The sequence below is a fragment of the Eurypyga helias genome, unplaced genomic scaffold (assembly GCF_000690775.1).
Source record: "Eurypyga helias isolate BGI_N326 unplaced genomic scaffold, ASM69077v1 scaffold8564, whole genome shotgun sequence".
Classification (NCBI taxonomy): Eukaryota; Metazoa; Chordata; class Aves; order Eurypygiformes; family Eurypygidae; genus Eurypyga; species Eurypyga helias.
The window spans coordinates 2734-21111 of NW_010246801.1; the positions used below are offsets into that span (position 1 = coordinate 2734).

At 39.2% G+C, this 18378-nt stretch overlaps 1 protein-coding gene across 1 annotated transcript in view; it reads left to right on the forward strand.

Annotated features, from left to right (window-relative positions):
- Window positions 1-2791: 2791 nt before the first annotated feature.
- KIF21A (kinesin family member 21A) overlaps window positions 2792-18378 on the forward strand; it is a gene marked incomplete at its 5' end in the record, with an annotated part of 59719 nt that continues 44132 nt past the window's right edge. The window contains 7 exons of the mRNA XM_010150532.1: window positions 2792-3014; window positions 4345-4527; window positions 7393-7542; window positions 8486-8620; window positions 11731-11898; window positions 13622-13737; window positions 17844-18039. Of these exons, the coding sequence (XP_010148834.1) occupies window positions 2792-3014; window positions 4345-4527; window positions 7393-7542; window positions 8486-8620; window positions 11731-11898; window positions 13622-13737; window positions 17844-18039 (1171 nt within the window). The remainder of the gene's footprint in view (window positions 3015-4344; window positions 4528-7392; window positions 7543-8485; window positions 8621-11730; window positions 11899-13621; window positions 13738-17843; window positions 18040-18378) is intronic.

Here is an 18378-nt window from a genome sequence, read left to right on the forward strand (position 1 = left end):
GTGAACGAGCTATGTAACTCCTGAATAATTTTTAGCATTCTTAGTTCATTTAAGGGGAAAAAAACCCCTTATGATAATGACTGTTATTAGAGAGAAAATGTGACTTATATTACACACTCCTTGTCATTAAATGCTAACACTGTTTGCAGAATATTTGTTCATATTTTACATGATATAGTTGTTCCTTTTAATGATGTTTTTCAAAGGTTTGTTTAATTTCCATTCCACATTATAGGGTATGCTGACAAGGAGGTACCTCCTGGTGATTAATGAATGTTCCATAAGGGAATTAGTGTGCAGAAATCCTTAAAAATAAATTATGGTTATTCTCTAGTGTCACACAGTGGGATACAGTGAAACCTTTAGAATAAAAATTCTGAAAGACTCCTGACAGCAATGCACATCCCTGGGTGAAAAAATTTGTAATCTGCAATAAAAAGAAGGTACATTGTGGTCTGTGAGATTATTTTTCTTATTTACAGGTTTTTTTTCTCATTTGAACTAAAGTATATATGCTCTGATATAATTTGAATTAGTCTGCAGCAGTCCACTCAGTTGTTGGAAAGCAGTGCCCTCTGCCTCAGCCAGGACTGGCACGGTCACAGTACCCCAGTAGGTCACTTTGGGTCCTTATGTTTCCATTAGGTTTTTGGAACAAGTTTCATGTGTCTGGAGTGGAGAGTTTTGGCTTAGTTTCCTCTGAAAAGGGTACAAGTTGTGCACACTGAAACTGCTCTGTGATCCAAACCAACATGCAGGAAGAGAAGATGTCAGGGGAATTTTGCTTCAGGACAGCACAGCTACTCCCTACCAAACACTAATGTAGATGTGGCCATTGAAGCACAGAATAGGAAATGAATAGGTGCCTTTAAGTGTATTCTGTGTGTACAGATCTTCAACTTTGACATTGTGTGACTGGAAGCAGCCACAATGAGGTAAATAGAGAATCCTATCAGAATGGTTTGGGTTGGAAGGGACCTTAAAGATCATCTAGTTCCAACCCCCCTGTCATGGGCAGGGACACCTTCCACTAGACCAGGTTGCTCAAAGCCTCATCCAGCCGGGCCTTGAACACTTCCAGGGATGGGGCCTCCACAGCTTCTCTGGGCAACCTGTTCCAGTGCCTCACCACCCTCTCCGGAAAGAATTTCTTCCTGATATCTCATCTAAACCTCCCCACTTTCAATTTAAACCCGTTACCCCTTGTCCTGTCACTACAGGCCCTTGTAAAAAGTCCCCCCCAGCTTCCTTGTAGCCCCTTCAGGTACTGGAAGGCTGCAATAAGGTCTCCCCAGAGCCTTCTCTTCTCCAGGCTGAACAAGCCCAACTGTCTCGGCTGTAGGAGAGGTGCTCCAATCCTCTGTTCATCTTTGTGGCTTCCTCTGGAGTTGTTCCAACAGCTCCGTGTCCTTTTTAAGCTGGGGACCCCACAGCTGGACACAGTACTGCAGTGGGTGTCTCATGAGAGTAGAGGTGGACAATCACCTACCTTGACGTGCTGGTCACGCTTCTTGTGATGCAGCCTACAGTGCAGTTGACTTTCTGGGCTGCCAGTGCACGCTGATGGGTCATCTTCTTATTTGAAGTTTAATATAAATGGAGAAACCATATAAAATATTCCATGATTTTTTTTGTAGGTAGCTGCACTTTTGTTGTTTTATGCACCCTGATATATGGCCTTATTCGTCCTGTCTTCTAGGCTGCACAGTTTTTAAAAGAAATTTGTTGCTGCTTTGAGAACTTGGAAACACTTTTTTTTAAAAAAGTTTGTAAACAAATTACTAGTTAATGACAGCTAGAATAATATGTTATGTTGTCCAGAGTTTTTCTTCCTGATAGTTAACCATTAAACCAATTGAGTTGCAAGCTTCCACAGTCGTCTTTACTTGTGGAGCTAGTACATGAATTAGTTTTTGACAAGACTGCAAGAATATTAAGAATGCAGAATAATTAATAAAATGGTAGAATGGAAGAAGTCTGAGATGGCGGTGTTCTATGAAGTAGTTTGTCAGAAACTGGACAAACTGAAATAAGCTGGAATTTGTCTCAGTGGGGAAATAATGAGGAATGAGACATTTACCTTTAGAACCTGATAGAAATGGGTGGTGGTTTGTGTTTCATTTTGGATTTAGGTGAGCTTTGGGGTTTTTCTTAATCTCTGAAGGTCGGCTGCTTCACTAAAACCAACCATTTCACAGAAGCGTTATGGCTGTGGCAAAGCTCCTTTCCTGTCAAAGGCAAAGAAGATATATGAAACTTTTCCCTGTTCTTTTAACAAGGAGGCTTTCATTTAAGATGATATGTAGTCTTTGGGGGTCCTTGCTCCCAAATTACTACTTATCTTTCATGTTTTTCATATTTCTGTTGCTATTAAAAAAAAAAAAAAAAACACAAAAAACCCCCCAAAAAACCCCAACCAAATCTGTGTTTATAAGACAGCATGAAGAAATCTGGAAAGCATGATTTCAAAGTCTGGAACAGATAATGAATTTACTCTGGTAGTGCATTGTATACATCCAGAAGCATTCAGAGTTGTAGGCAGGTTGTCATCTTGAAGTTGGCAGGTGAACCTGCAGGGAAGCTAACACCATTTCGTGAACAGTTTTACGGGTCTGTCTCTGATACCGTCAGTACTGTGGTTCAGACAGCTGGAAGCTTCCTGGCATGATGAAAATTTCTCTGTTTTCAGTCAATAGGGAAGTCTTTTCAGATCTCTTATTCACATTGTGCGTATGCTCCTGTTTCTGACGATGAGAATTTCTAATCGCTCTTTTTGTCTCTTCCAAAACAGAATTAGACCACAACTAGCCAAAGAGAAGATTGAAGGGTGCCACATTTGTACGTCTGTCACACCTGGTGAACCTCAAGTGTTCTTGGGAAAGGATAAGGCCTTCACTTTCGATTATGTCTTTAACATCGACTCGCAGCAAGAAGAGATCTATGTACAATGTATAGAGAAACTGATTGAAGGTTGCTTTGAAGGCTATAATGCTACTGTATTTGCTTATGGCCAAGTAAGCTTTACATTTTTATTTTAAAGTATTTATTTTGGGATAAAAAATTTCTTGTAACTGATCTTTCTCATAGATTTTTGGAATACATGAGCTTGCTTTTTAGAGTCTTGGTTTTATTTTAGATGGGGTGTTCTGTAGGAGACTGTTTTAGGAATCTGTATAGATTCTATGCAGAATGGTAGTTGAAACACAGGAGACATTCAGACCTACTGCCTATGTATTAATAAAAATGCTGCAAATAGCACCAGTCCATATAATTCCTGCATTCACTCCAATGCAGCAATACAAATTATTGACTTAATCATTTGATATATGTAGAGTTATGTTGTATTGAGATTCCTTTCTGAGCAATTATCCATCCCTCTGCATTTTCAGATGCATTTGGGAAGAGGAACTTATTTCAAAGAGGTCCTAGGCAACTTCAGGCCGCATTGCTTGCTTGTGGGTAGAACATACAGATTAGGTTAAAAAATCTGAGAACTTCTCATAGACAACATACCCTCTCAGTACACTGGACACACATTTTACTACTTAAAGCTGAAATACCATTGAGCACAGTGTAGAAAATGCATTATTGTTTTCTGAATATTCCTTTAGGAAGTGATTGCGTAAAACTTTGTCTTGGATGCTGAATTTCACTACTGTTGGATGTCATATCTCAAGTTAGCTAGGTGAAGTCTAGTCTTAGTGAAACAAAGCAGTCTGCAGATCCAGTTTAGTAGATTAAGTTCAGCTGCATGATACAATCTTTGTCTTAGTCTTGACCCACTAATTAAGTGAAAACACAGCACTACTTTGTCTTCTGTAGGACTTCACATTTAATTAAGCTCTATTTTTCTTGTGAAGGTACAGCTTTTATTTTTCAGTGTTGTCTATAAATTCAGAACAAAGGTAATATTCTGCCTGAGATATTCAGACATCATAATTAAGAGAGTAATTTGATCAACTTCAGTAAAGAACTGTAAATGCTACTTCTAATTCCAAAATACATGTTTTAATTAGCAGTCTCGGTTGAAAACATTAGCTATTCTTTTGACCTCAGAGGTGATAGCTTAAGGCTGATGTAAGCAGCTTAGAGGAAGCTTGTAGGGGAAAGGTTATGAAAGATTGAACTGGTCCCTGCCTCCTTGTATGTGATCTGTGGGTAAACCGTAGAGTTTGTCCAACTTGTACTGTTTATCCATTTTTTCGAAATGAGCTGCTGTTGTGCATGTTAATATTGTAAAGATGACAGGTTGACTTAGTAGTCACTGTCTAGCATTCACGAAACTGCATTTCTCTGAATTGGTACTATTAACGTGTTCTAGTGACTATTCCTTTTTCAATTTAGACAGGTGCTGGCAAAACGTATACCATGGGCACTGGATTTGATGTCAACATCACAGAAGAGGAACAAGGCATTATATCGCGTTCTGTTAAGCATCTTTTCAGATGTATTGAAGAAAAAAAACAAGCTGCTATTAAACAAGGACTTCCACCTCCAGATTTTAAAGTGAATGCCCAGTTCTTAGAGGTAAATGTGATCTGTGTTTGTTTGTGTTTTTGGAAAGCCAATTAAACATTATTTTCTGGTTGCTACTTTTACTTTCTTTTCCTACAAGATGTTTTGAATTCATCTTCAAGATTTCAAAAGGGAATTTTATGGAATTTGCTTTGGCTCTTCAATTTATGAAAAAGTATCTTTTTATCCTATTCCAATTATTTTCGTAGTTTCCTTCATAGTGTTATTTTTGAAGCGTAGGAATAGCCATAATAGTCATTTATTCCTTTCTGCACCACATGTTTGTTTGTGGGGCCTGTTGCTCTTGCCCGTTCGTAATCCTTTACAGTAGTGACCGTGCTTTGCCTGCTTGTGTCACTTCGTTGTAGTTTGTTTTGGCTTTCGGAATCTGTTCAGGAGACTTGTTATATTCCTTTCACCAGAGAAGGAACTTAGCATAAAAATGCTTCTTTCTGTGAGCCCTAATGGTTTAGGACTGGGCTTCTGTGTCACTGTTCCGACTTTTATTAGGCCCTGAGAAAAGCTGGGTCAGTGCTGTGGAAAAACTGCTCCCTTTGTGTTTTCTTGTAGATGAAGCTTCTGGTAAGAGAGGCCATAATATCTGTGATCTTTCCGACCTGCACCAGCTGTTGGTTTAAGTCTTGCAGCTTTCATGCTGTCTTTCCTGCCCGTGGAACTACTTTTTTAAACTGATTGATTTGGGTGTAACATATTTACATTTATTACCAAGCTGCAAAATCTGGTGTTTTAAGCATATGGAGGGGAAGAACTGATTTAAGGAAGAGCAGGTGCAAACGTGTATTGCTAAGTTCAGCATTTGAAACTATTGTATTACCCAAGAGAAAAGCTGTCAGTTTTATTACTGCTGAAGTAAACCAGGTCCTTCAGTCATATGTTTTAAAGATTAACAAATGGCATTAATCTTGCACTGCTATAGGTTTGTCACTGCTAACCTTAAGCAGAACTTTTTGTTCCTCTGGCTAATGTTTGCCTAGAGAGACCGAGGCTTGCACACAGGCTGTGGGAGTGCTGTACCCTTCTGTTCTGTTTGAACACTGTGGAGCTGCAGCTTTGTTTCTGCTTAACTGGAACAGTAGTAGCAGTGTAAGGAGTAGTAACTAGTGTAGCTTCTGAACTCCTTGTGTTTTTTCACATAACATTACAGATCTCACTGTGAGAGTCCCAAAACAGAGTAGTAATTAAATGTTACTGTGATAATGTTATGTGAAATTGCAGCCATTACAACATTTTTCAGATGAAATGTGCATATTAAAACCTGTCTTGTTTATCTAATTTAGGGAAAGGTTAAATGATGTGTATAATAGTTTCTCCCTTAAGAAAATGTCATATTTTTGTTATTGTACTGAGGCTAAATTGGAGCTTTCCCAGAAAGCTTTTTCTGATTAGTTACGTATTATACGCTACTCGTATCAGAAAGTATCCTCTTCCTCCTAGCCTATCCTCCATTAGAGCTGGCTTACGTGAACAATAATTTAGTCATTCAACACACTGAAGCAAAGTTTTATTTTGGAATAACTTTGAAGTCTCACAGCTGGATAGTTCTGGGTAACAGTGACTTCTGTTTGATAATTTCTTGTTTTTCTTTAGTTTGATGCAGTCTGCCTCTTAGCTCCTTGCTTTCCTGCAAACTTTTTCCTCTTTTCTCACGGGAAGAAAAAGCCTCTTGCTTTCAGTGTATGGAAAAGCACATTGGCTGAATACAGATCTATTGCAGTGGTTCTTGGGCTTTTACTTAGGGACTTTGGTCAGGGATTTAATCAGTCTGGCCTAAGCTCTTCTAAAGTGAGTTGGTATAACCAAACTGAAGACACTGAAACTGGTTCCAGTGTACATCAGCAGAGATCGGAGCCGTGAGATTCCCAGTGGGACACCACTTTTTCTGGGATTTTTCTCATGTTTGCCATAATATCTTCAACTGAATCTAAACATCTTCCCTAAAACCCAGAACATGTTTATGAAATGATTATTCATCTCCTCTAATAACAATAACTGCATAGTAATGTCTCTTTGCTGGTTCTGATGTAATTTACTGACCTAAAAGTCTGTGGTTAATGATATTGAGTTGAAAGACCACTAAATGTAAATCTGTTTATCTTCAGGAGACCGGTGAAACAGGCAACAAGCATTAAGCAACCTGAAACATGTAGTAAGAAGTTGCTGTTGCTCATATGATTGTGCCTGAAAGTTGTAAACGAAATCTGGGGTACCAATGTGTAGGTATTGTATGGAGAAAAGTACAGAAGTGCTGCTCAAGGAACCATGCCATAGTATTTTTGGCCGGCTGGTTGGTGTCTTTAATAAGCAGCTTGCACAAAAACTATTATATATAAAATTCCTTCCAGGGCAGGAACTGTTTATCAAAATGAAAGAGAAGACATAAAATTACTAAGGTGTGAGAGGAGCTGAGAGAAGGTGTGATGGCAGGGAGAACAAGTGGAGTGAGTTTGAAGTGTTTGGAGGAGGGTGCAGCCAACTGAATCAACAATAAAGAAGCCCAAGGTCAAACCTGAAGAGTGCAGATGCCTGCTGCACAAGCACTGCCGCCCTTGTTCTGCTGGCATTGAGTGCCTCCCCTTGCCTGGTCCCGCCAAAGAATTTTCTCCCAGGTCTGACGATGTGGAGGAAGTTACTGCTTCTTTGGGTGGCATCAGAGTAAGGTGTGCAGGTGACTTAATTTGCAGCTGCTCTGTCTGACATCCTATTGTCCATGTAAGTTTGCGTTTTCACAGCATCCTCTTTTGAGAGCCTTTGCATTTGGGTTTTTTAGAACTTTCTGTATGTGCCATGCACAGATTTGTTGGTCTTTGGAGGAATTCCTTCCTAAAGTAATTCTTTCTGCCTTTTTTTCCTTTGCAGCTTTACAATGAAGAAATTCTTGACCTGTTTGATACCACACGTGATATTGATGCAAAGAATAAAAAATCAAACATTAAAATACATGAAGATTCAGCGGGAGGAATTTATACAGTGGGTGTTACAACCAGAACTGTGAATGGAGAGTCAGAGGTGATCATTGAAAATAAATTACTCTGTAGCATACCATATGCATCCTAAAAATGTTTTCTGTATGTTTTGATAAGCAGTTAAAAATAGAGGTTATGCTTGCTGAAATTTGCATTGTGGACACTTTAGGAGTAAAATGTAGCTGAAACTTTTATTTTCTTTAGTTTCTGTAGACTTAAATCTCATAAGTGCTTGATATTAAGTGCATATAACTGGCACTTAATGCTAGAAACAGACTTTTGCTAATAATATAGTTCTGGAAGAGAAAACTTTGGCACATGTATATGCCTGATCTCCCAAATCTTATTATACATATTATTTTTTTCTGTGACAGGAAAGCTGTGCATGATGACTGACGTGTAGTTCACGTGCATTGCAAATCTGAATACAAATGTTATTGTACGGTACATTTTTGTAAAAAGTACAAAAATGGTACGCGTTTGCACATGTGAATGGAAGAATGATTGCTGTGTTACTACCAGGGGACAGTAAAGTGGGGTACAAAGATTTAAGTGTTTTCTTTCACCAACCGCAAATAATAGAATAAGCTGTGCGTGATGACTGACGTGTAGTAAACTGCTGTTCATGTGCATTGCAAATCTGAATACAAATGTTATTGTACGGTACATTTTTGTAAAAAGTACAAAAATGGTACGCGTTTGCACATGTGAATGGAAGAATGATTGCTGTGTTACTACCAGGGGACAGTAAAGTGGGGTACAAAGATTTAAGTGTTTTCTTTCACCAACCGCAAATAATAGAATCACAGAAACTGTGATAAATACTTCTCGTTTGCTTATTTAAGAACGTTTGTGCCCTTTGCATATAGGAACTGAAATCATAACAAAGAGAAAAAGCTTATTAATATCCAAAACAGTAAGTCTTATAGGAGCACTTTTTAATTTAAACTGCAAGCAACGCCATGTACTTCTTGTCTGTTTTCTAGATGATGCAGTGCTTGAAGCTGGGGGCTCTGTCTCGAACCACTGCCAGCACTCAGATGAATGTTCAGAGCTCACGGTCACATGCTATCTTTACTATACACGTATGTCAAACCAGGGTTTGTCCTGCGTTTAACACTGTACGTATCTTTTGCTGTTGTTATATTTTCACTTTAGTAACCATTTTTCAAAATACGCATATTGTTTTGGCAGCCAGTGCTATTTCAATTGCACTTAGTAAAGATGCTGTAGTCATCATCATGCTCGATGAATTTGCTAAGCATTATAATAACTTGATTTAATCTGTGTATATGTAACTATCCTCTAGCCAGAGGCAACAATAAACGGCAGCCTCTTGCGTTTTCTTCAGTATTTTGTTGCAACATACACAAGAAAGTAAGTTAAAATGTAATTTGTCTTTAATTGGGAAAGATTTTTAAGTGTAGTAGTTAGTGGGTTTAAGCCTGCAGTCAGCTAACTGATAATACTTGAGTATTCCACATTGTCTTGATGTCCAACAAGCAAGTAGAAAAGCCTTTGATTCAGAAACTTACTGTGTTTATTTAAAACAGGTATCTATATAAATAGATGTATATAGAATAGTGTATATATATATACTCACTATGTTCAGATGTGTTAAGTGTATACACTTAACCTGAAATTTAAACTGTGAACATACATGGAGCTGTTCTGCAGAAGACTTTCATGTGAATATTCATGTTGTTAGTTGCTGTTTGGCCTATCTTGTAAAGAGAGGAGTTCTGTATAAATCCATACTGCTGAAAACTACAGTACCTTCAAGAGGACTTAATTTGATTCTTCTAAATAAATAAAAAAGGTTAACAATTTATTTTGAACTTCTTAGTACCTGGCTAGCATTTTACCCATAGATAGCATGTTTTCTAAGCATGTGGAACGGAGATGTGGATTTGTAATGCTTTGGTGGGGGAGGCTGCTGCCTTTTTTAATACTACAAATAATCATTTGCAGGCAAAATGAGGGTCACTCACTGGTCCTTTGTGGTATGTAGCCCTGCTTTATACACCTGTTAAAGGCACTTCTTCCCGCTTTCCACACTGACACTGGACCCGGTGGTGCAGGCAGCTCTCTGCCCTCTCACTCGGGAGTGACTGGCATCACACTCAGAGCCCAGATGGGGCACTCAGTCACTGCGTGGTGAGACACGGTCTGCTCAGAGGTTTTGTTGAAAATTGTCTGTGTAGTTGGGGAGCGAGAGAACTCATCTGGGATCCTCCTTTCCTACAGGCTGTCAGCACAGCAATCCAGCAGCCTTCCCCACCAGCTGAGCCGCAGGCAGGACTCTTGCCTGGCCTTGCCTGGTTTTTAAGAGGCTTGTGTTACCAAGAGGAATAGGTGGTCGCCTGCTGCCTTGTGCCAACATGTGTGTGTTCTCTTTTGAGAGATATGAGCAAGATAACTTTGCCATCTGGAGCGGGACACTGCTAGATCCTGAATATGGAGACAACACCCTCTTCTTTTCCTGCAGTATTTAGGAGAGTAGAGATCAGACCTGACGTTGGCCTCTGAACACTCCTGGAATATAAATTAATATGAGCCCTTATTGGGTGGCCAGGAGAGATGCAGCTCAAGTTTCTGTTGTTGCTGCTCTCTGTAGACAACACTTTGGGAGACCTCTGTTACTAGGGCAACACAGTTCCTGGGATGACGGTGTGGGCTCTGTGCCTGTCTCCCTGTGCCCGGTTCCGCAGCCCAAGGGTGGGCAGGCAGCCAGGGCTGCAGTGCACAGACACGCTGCTCCTGATGCTGCATTCACGCTGCCTGTGCTTCTCATAAGTTTTTGGGCATACATATGATTTACTAAATAAGCAAGAGAGAAAGGATGTGTTAATCATTGCTTTGAGGCCTGGGAAAGGGTACCACCAGCAGCGTAAATCTCAAAGTAGCCAAAAAGGTGTGATAGTCTCATGAAAGTGGCACAATTCCTGTTCTCTTCTGAAACTGTTCACTTACGAAGCATGAAGTGTATAACTACTGTGCGAACAGTTTGGTCTGCAGCCACAGGCAGAACCCCTTGCAATAACAGAGGGAACTGTGGGCTAGCTGACTAAGATCATTGTCACAGAATACCTGAGAGTTGTTTGTAAAGAAAAAACAAAACAATCCATGCTTACTGTGAGAAAATATTCCTAATGAAGCTTGTAGATCAGGCCCTGTGAATGTAAGTCCAGTATATAGTTGATACATGCCTATTGCATGCTGCCATGGCAAGTGGGTATAAATTGTCCTGACACGGGTATCTGAGCGGGAAGGTCAGGAATGTTTCTCATTCAGTGTTGCTTTCATGACAATAGGTCTAACTACACTTAGAGTAAAATAAATCTTATGTGTATGTGGTACAGCTACACTAATTGACAGAAAAGAGCTTGGCATTACCTAATGAAAAGATAATTTTACTGCAGTGCTTTGGGATGTGAGGTGGGAAGAGACTGAGGCTATGGTACCGGCCCGTAGTCCAGTGTGTTACCTGGGCAGACTCGTTGCACTGACGGAGGCATGTGTCAAGTGCCAGTCATTACACTTTGCTTGGTGGGGGGAGTGGGACAGAAAAGGAACCTCTTATTTCACCCTTATTCCCTCTACTGTCCTTATTTTCTGGTGGAATACTGGCTTCTAGGAAAACTGTCTTAAAAAAATAATTCCTAAAATAGAGTTGAAGAATCATGTCACAGGGGAGCTGATGATGGGAATTAGAGAGGTATAAAATCAAAATATCTTTCACTTATTTGACAGGTTTATGAGCTGGTAATTTAGGAGGGTAAATATCATGAATTATTTTTATTTTCTTAAAAATTTATTTCCTTTGACAGCTGATTTAAAACTTATATTCCAGGAGAGGTACAAATTTTGTTGCCCAACTTGCTGATGAGTGGTTGTTTTGTGTTTTGGGTTTGTGTTTTTTTTTTTTTTTTAATATGTATTCTCTCTCCCCTGCACTGAAGCAATTGTAGCCCATACTTAGAAGTAATTGGTATATTGGTATTCATGTGTCTCTGGAGCTGGGTCTTTGAGAATGGTATGTTATGATATGACTAAAATGGAGACAGTTTTTAGAGAGATCCTGATCTTACTATAACAGAAGGAGTAAATAGGGAAGGAGATGGACATTACAAATGGCTAGTCTTGTAAATAACAGTTGATTGAACTTTGCAGTAGACAGATGTTAATGTGAAAGATCTTACCAGGCTTTATGGGTTATTCTTTATTTCAGGATAATGCCACTGATAACAGGATAATATCTGAATCTTCTGAGATGAATGAATTTGAAACTCTCACGGCCAAGTTCCATTTTGTTGATCTAGCGGGATCTGAAAGGTTAAAGAGAACAGGAGCTACTGGAGAAAGGGCAAAAGAAGGCATTTCCATCAACTGTGGACTAGTAAGACTAAACCATTTGTTTCCATAGGCTGTTGGTACCATCTTCTCTTTCTTTTCGGATCACTTGTTTTTATTAATCCTTGAAGCAGAAGTGTGCAGAACAAGGACTGCAGCAATTGGGTACATTACTGGCTTCTGGGTTGCTAACACCTTGCTTGTACTAGATGCTGACTAACAAATTACAGTACTCATAACTGTTGTGAAATATAGTAGGTTACTGTAACTTTTAAAAGATATTGTAGAAGTATTCCTTTTTTTTTTAATTCTGTCAAACTCAAACAATTGGAGAACACTGCAAGTAGTTTACAAATAGTACATGCATGTAAAACTTGGGCAATGAATAAGCTTAATAAATGCTGATTCTTTGTTGTAATTAGGAAACCTAGTGTAAAGCAATGCTAGGCAAAACAGTTCTAGCCAAAAATGAAATTAACTTATATCGTCACTTTTTTGGACTGTGTGCTGGCTCTTTATGCAGCTGTGTTGTTTTTTTTTTAATTAACTGTTACATGTTTTGTTTACTTCTGACTAAACTGAAAAGGAGAGTGGGTGATTATCAGTGGGGATTGTTATCTGTGTGGAGCATCTGTGCAATTCTCTTCTAAAGACTCAAAAATAGATGATTAGTTTTTATGTGAAAATATGTCTTTTCTGGTCTGGTGTGTAGTACAAGAAAGGTATTCTGCAACTAGAACTTTCTTAGCCCTTCTCTTGTCATCACAACAGTGGTTGTATTCTGTAGGTATTCTGGTATATTACATTGAAGAGAAAGAGGATTCAGTTCAATTTCATCAATGATATAAACACAAAGCCAACAGAAATTTAGGGGTTTAGATAATACAGATGTGTCCTTAACAAATAGGATACAGAATGCACTAAAGTGAAAATCAGTGTGATGAAAGTAACATTTTATATGATATCAAAACCTTTATTTACAGTGAATTCCAGCTGTCAGCTTTGGGAAACACACTGAAAGGGATTTAAACACTTCAAAGCAGTCATGGAATGTGGTGTATATACACAGTTTTTCAGCTGCTGGGTGCAGTAAGACGATTTTCAAGATTAAGAACTGGCTGTACAGGGTGCCATCTAGAGGCTTGTGATGGGAGTGCATGCAGTTGCACATCATAAATAATTTTACAGCCGACTGTTAGGCCGCTTATAAACATGAATTGAACTCTTAGCAATGACACAGGATAGCCATGGACTACATAATTTCAAGCCTTAAATGCTTAAATCTTCATCAGACATTCCTTATTTCATATGTGTAGAGGTAGTAAATTTTGGGGGTTTTTGTATAAATGCCCCATATTTTATTGTAAGTGTGAAGCAGATTGATAAAATTAATTTTAAAAAAAGCATATAGCTACTGCTAGAAGCAGAGATCAGCTTTAATAATCGTCAAAAGTAAATGCTTGTTACATGAAGTAGTTCTAACTATAGTTTGCGACTGTCATGAGATATCGAGGCAGTGCACACAGATTGTGCCAAGCACTTAGCACTTGCAGATGCCAGACTACAAGTCATCTGATTCACCGTTGATAGCACGAAAGTTTATAGATGTGTACTGTAAAATGTAAAAATCTTCAGAAATATTTTTGATGTTAACTTTTATGAGTATATTCATTTTTTCCACAATATGCAGTCCTCACTTTATAACTGTTTTAAAAATAAAATTACTCAAGAACTAACTGTAACTTGTGCATTACACTTTTTTTTAATAGCTGGCACTTGGCAATGTAATAAGTGCTCTGGGAGATAAAAGTAAGAAGGCAACTCATGTACCGTACAGAGATTCAAAGCTTACAAGGCTACTTCAAGACTCTCTTGGGGGAAACAGGTATGAAAACTAAAACATTTTGTGTATTTCATTGTGAGTGATCATCAGTCTGTACATAAACATCAGAAAGTAAAATAAACATTAAACAATGATAAAAATAGCCACTCTTTTTGTTGGAGGGAGGTTCCAAAGATAAATTACTGTCATGATAAAAACACAGGCAAAACAGGGAAAAGATTTTAAAGAGGCTTTTTGCATTGTTCTTTTCAGTGCTGTTCAGTTCAGCCTTACTAAAACATGAGCCTTCGAGTTACTTAGAAGTTACCATTTCCAGGACAAGTCCTTCCCATGAAGACATCTTTAGATTATAGGCAGCATAAATGGTAAAATTCATTACTGTATGTTAGCCCTATTAAATACAGCATAGTTTAAACCTGTGAGTTTCTCCTTCAAAGATTTTCTTTTTTTTTCCTCTTTTTTTTTTTTTAATGGTGCTTAATTTTTTACTCTGCCATGTGCAGGAGCTTGGAGTCAGCTTATCACAGGCACTGCCATCTTTTTGTAAAGGTTGTATAGCTTTGGACTATGGTGCATATATCCAATTATCTGATGTTGGATTGGAGCCTAATAAAAACAAACTACTGTATCACCAGAGCTGTTTGTATGAAACTGTTCTGTATACCTGCTTCAGAGACAAGGAAGGGAGGCTTTGGCCTCTGGAAATCTTGTCTTAGCAAATATGTAACATTAAGACATACAGATACAAAAAGGGACTGTAGTTCAGTATGTTTTAGCATCGTAGTACTCTTATTCCTGTATTTAATCCAGAATGGCTGACTGCTGTATTTAGGAGTGCAGGAAATTTTCTGGACATTTCACAAAAGAATATGGAAAAGTGGACGAGAATTCTTAAATGTTGCTCTGTTCTTCTGAGACAACTTCAGCAACACTCTGCAGTGCTACAGTTCAAGGAAAAGCAAAGAGCCAGATAAAAGGAGTGAAATAAAGGCTAGAATCTTCGGAAGTGCTTCAGGGAAGCAGAAACTCAAGAATTATGACAAAATCAGCAGAAATCAAGAGCTTGGTGATTTCCAGAAGGAGCTTAGAAAAGCTATTAATAGCATTTCTTGACTAAATTTTATATAAAGTACACAGGCTAATAAGCATTTTTATTATACCACTTCTAAAATTGTACTTTTCTTGAAGTAGTCTTTTGATGCTAAATTATTTTCTTATCTTGTAGCTCTGCTGCTCCCCCTCCTGTTCTTTAGGAGAAATAATATGAATTAGTGTACAATGTACAGATAGAAAATACTGTCCCAGAACATTTACACAGATATTCACATATATTCTTTGTCTGTTTCTGACTGATGTTAAATTTGTGGGCACCTCCTGCCACTGCCACCTATTTTTATTTCTGTGATATAGAAGCTAAGACATGTTAAATCAGCAGTTTGTTGTTAAGGAAGAGTTATAACACAATAAGAAAATATTCTAGTCTGTGCTTTTGGCAACCAAAAAGTGTGGAAAAGCTAAATTTTAATAAAGAGGCCTTGAATATATATTTCTTGAATTATCTGAGCATGGATGTGAAGTATTGGTGTGTTTGGGTGGGATTTTTAAAGCATAAAACATGAAAATTGAAATCTTTTATAACTTTGGCAACGTAGTTCAAAAAAGTAGTAAAATAAAGAAGGTAGAGCAATTATTTTAAAAATCAAAATAAATTTTTAAAAATTTACAAATTAAAGAGTTATTTTAAAAACTAGTTCATTGTACAATTCAGATAGGAAAGTGGAGTTCAAGTTACTCAGTTTTCAAACAGACACGTACCAGAACCAGTCATCTGAATTTTAGAAAACTAATCACATTTTGAACTGAAAGCACAAGTAGCCCTGATGTCAGAATTACAGATCTGTTCTTAATTTTCATATTAGTTTGAGGGCTAAACCCTAATAGTTGGGGAACTGACACAAAGATATGCAGGATGTCTGAGGAAAAATGCTGAAACTGAATCTTTCTTTTATCCTCAGGCTAGTTACTCTTTCCAGGTTAGTTTCCCAGTGTGTCTGGTGAAGGTAATTGTTTCATAAAAGCACAGAATGGTTTGGGTTAGAAGGGACCTTAAAGATCATCTAGTTCCAACCCCCCTGCCATGGGCAGGGACACCTTCCACTAGACCAGGTTGCTCAAAGCCTCATCCAGCCTGGCCTTGAAGACATCCAGGGATGGGGCATCCACAGCTTCTCTGGGCAACCTGTTTGAAGTGCTTCACCAACCTCACCTTATCTAAGTCTCACCACTTTCAATTTTAAACCCATTACCCCTTGTCCTGTCACTACAGGCCCTATAAGAAGTCCCTCCCAGCTTCCGTGTCGCCCCTTCAGGTACTGGAAGGGGCTGTAAGGTCTCCCTGGAGCCTTCTCTTCTCCAGGCTGAACAAGCCCAACTCTCTCAGCCTGTCCCCATGGCAGAGGTGCTCCAGCCCTCTGAGCATCTTCGTGGCCTCCTCTGGACTCGCTCCAACAGGTCCATGCCCTTCTTGTGTTGAGGACCCCAGACCTGGATGCAGCACTGCAGGTGGAGTCTCATGAGAGAGGAGTAGAGGGGCAGAATCGCCTCCCTTGACCTGCTGGCCATGCATCTTGTGATGCAGCCCAGGATACAGTTGGCTTTCTGGGCTGCCAGCGCACGTTGTGGCTCGTTTTGAGCTTCTCATCAGCCAATACCCTCAAATTCTTCTTGGGTCTGTTTTCAGCCTGTACTTGTGCTTGGGATTGCCCCAACCCAGGTGCAGGACCTTGCACTTGGCCTTGTTGAACTCCATGAGGTTGGCAGTGGCCCACCTCTCCAGCCTGTCCAGGTCCCTCTGGATGGCATCCCTTCCCTCCAGCGTGTCAACCGTGCCACACAGCTTGGTGTCGTCAGCAAACTTGCTGAGGGTGCACTCGATCCCCCCATCCATGTCACCATCAAAGATGTTGAACAGCACCAGTCCCAGTACTGACCCTCAGGGACGTGATTCATCACTGGTCTCCACTTGGATAATTGACTGCAACTCTTTGACTGCTTTTCACGTACAGCAGAGAAGCAAATTCCTCTAAGGCCTAGATAGGATGACTCAATCTGTCAAACGTAGGGGTTTTTTCCCCTATCTGTTGAGAATTTAGGCCATGTAGGTATTTTCAGAGTATGATCTACAGCTAGAATTGTACTTCTGACCACTCTAGGCTGTTCTCTACTGATGTGAAATGAGTGTGCTCCAGGGAGCAAGGGAAGGGGCCCTGGTTCCTCCATCTGCCTGTTCAATGATGAAACCACTTGCCTGAAATGAATAATTTTTTGATTTTTTTCCTGCTTTTGTCCAACTTGGTTCTTGCTGATTTGTATGCTCACTTTTTCATTTGGAGCAGGGAGTGTGTTCTCACCCTGCGTATCCCAGGATGGGATGGCTAGAGGGTGTTGTAGGAACCCAAAAGAAGGCTGGTTGTTGGTAGCTGTCAGAGCTCAGGTCCTGCTGTTTTTTGTAGAAGTGCTCTAAGCAGTGGTGGTATGAAATATGGAAGAAATTATTATAGCCAGAAGTACTAAGGATGAATACTAGCTTTTGGGCTTCTGTTGGGGAACAGGAGGTAATTTAGAGTGGGGAATTCAGGCAGTTTAGATCTGGCAGAACCTGAGGTGGACAGTAGGTACCTCAGGCACTTGCGCTCCTACGCAGACAGCTAAGATGAGCATTAAGGCAACTTTCAGGTTAAGTGAGTAGGAACCTCAGGAGTTAATGAGAGTAGGCAATCCTGACTATTGTATGGTCCAAGTCACTGTCTAGGACTTTACACTGATCTTAAGGACTTAAATCTCTTTGTATATGGTTAGGCAAATGGAATACAATTTGAAAGACATTTTTAGGAACACCAATTAATTGCTTTTATAATTTTACACGTAGAACATTTAATGATCTAGCATCTTCTATGATATGTTAGGGTGAATCCAGATGTATCTGAACTTTGGGGTTGATGGTCTTATACTACGAGTTAGGTAGAGGAATATTTTGACCAATGTAATGAAGTCGCTGTTCTTGTTTCACTTTCTACCTGAAGACGTGTTAGCTTCTCTACTCTTTCTGTTCTTCATGTGTCATGCTGACCTAAGTTTGTAACTTGCAGTCAAACACTCATGATAGCGTGTGTGAGCCCTTCAGATCGAGACTTCATGGAAACCTTGAACACATTAAAGTATGCCAATCGGGCACGGAACATCAAGAACAAGGTGATGGTTAATCAAGATAGGGCTAGTCAACAAATAAACGCTTTGCGCAGTGAGATTACGCGGCTACAGATGGAACTCATGGAATACAAAACAGTAAGTTTACATTCTTAGGACTTCTGCTTTAAAATGCTTATAGTTCTACAGCTTGTTTTTATGTTGGCTAATTCCACTTCATACATGAAAAGAATTGGAATAACAATCCTAACTTAAACAACACTTCTAATTCCAGTGATTACCAAGTGTTTCTAGAAAAATTGTACCCCCAGGGAAAAGATACATCTATGAACGTCAATGGTGTCAATAGATGCTGCATGCTATTTGCTTTTTGAAAGACAAAAACTTTGTCATGATCATCAATGAGAAATAATGACTTCCAAAGCAAAAATGCCCACTATTTAGATTGGCGCACAAATGAATGTGAACAGTTATCGT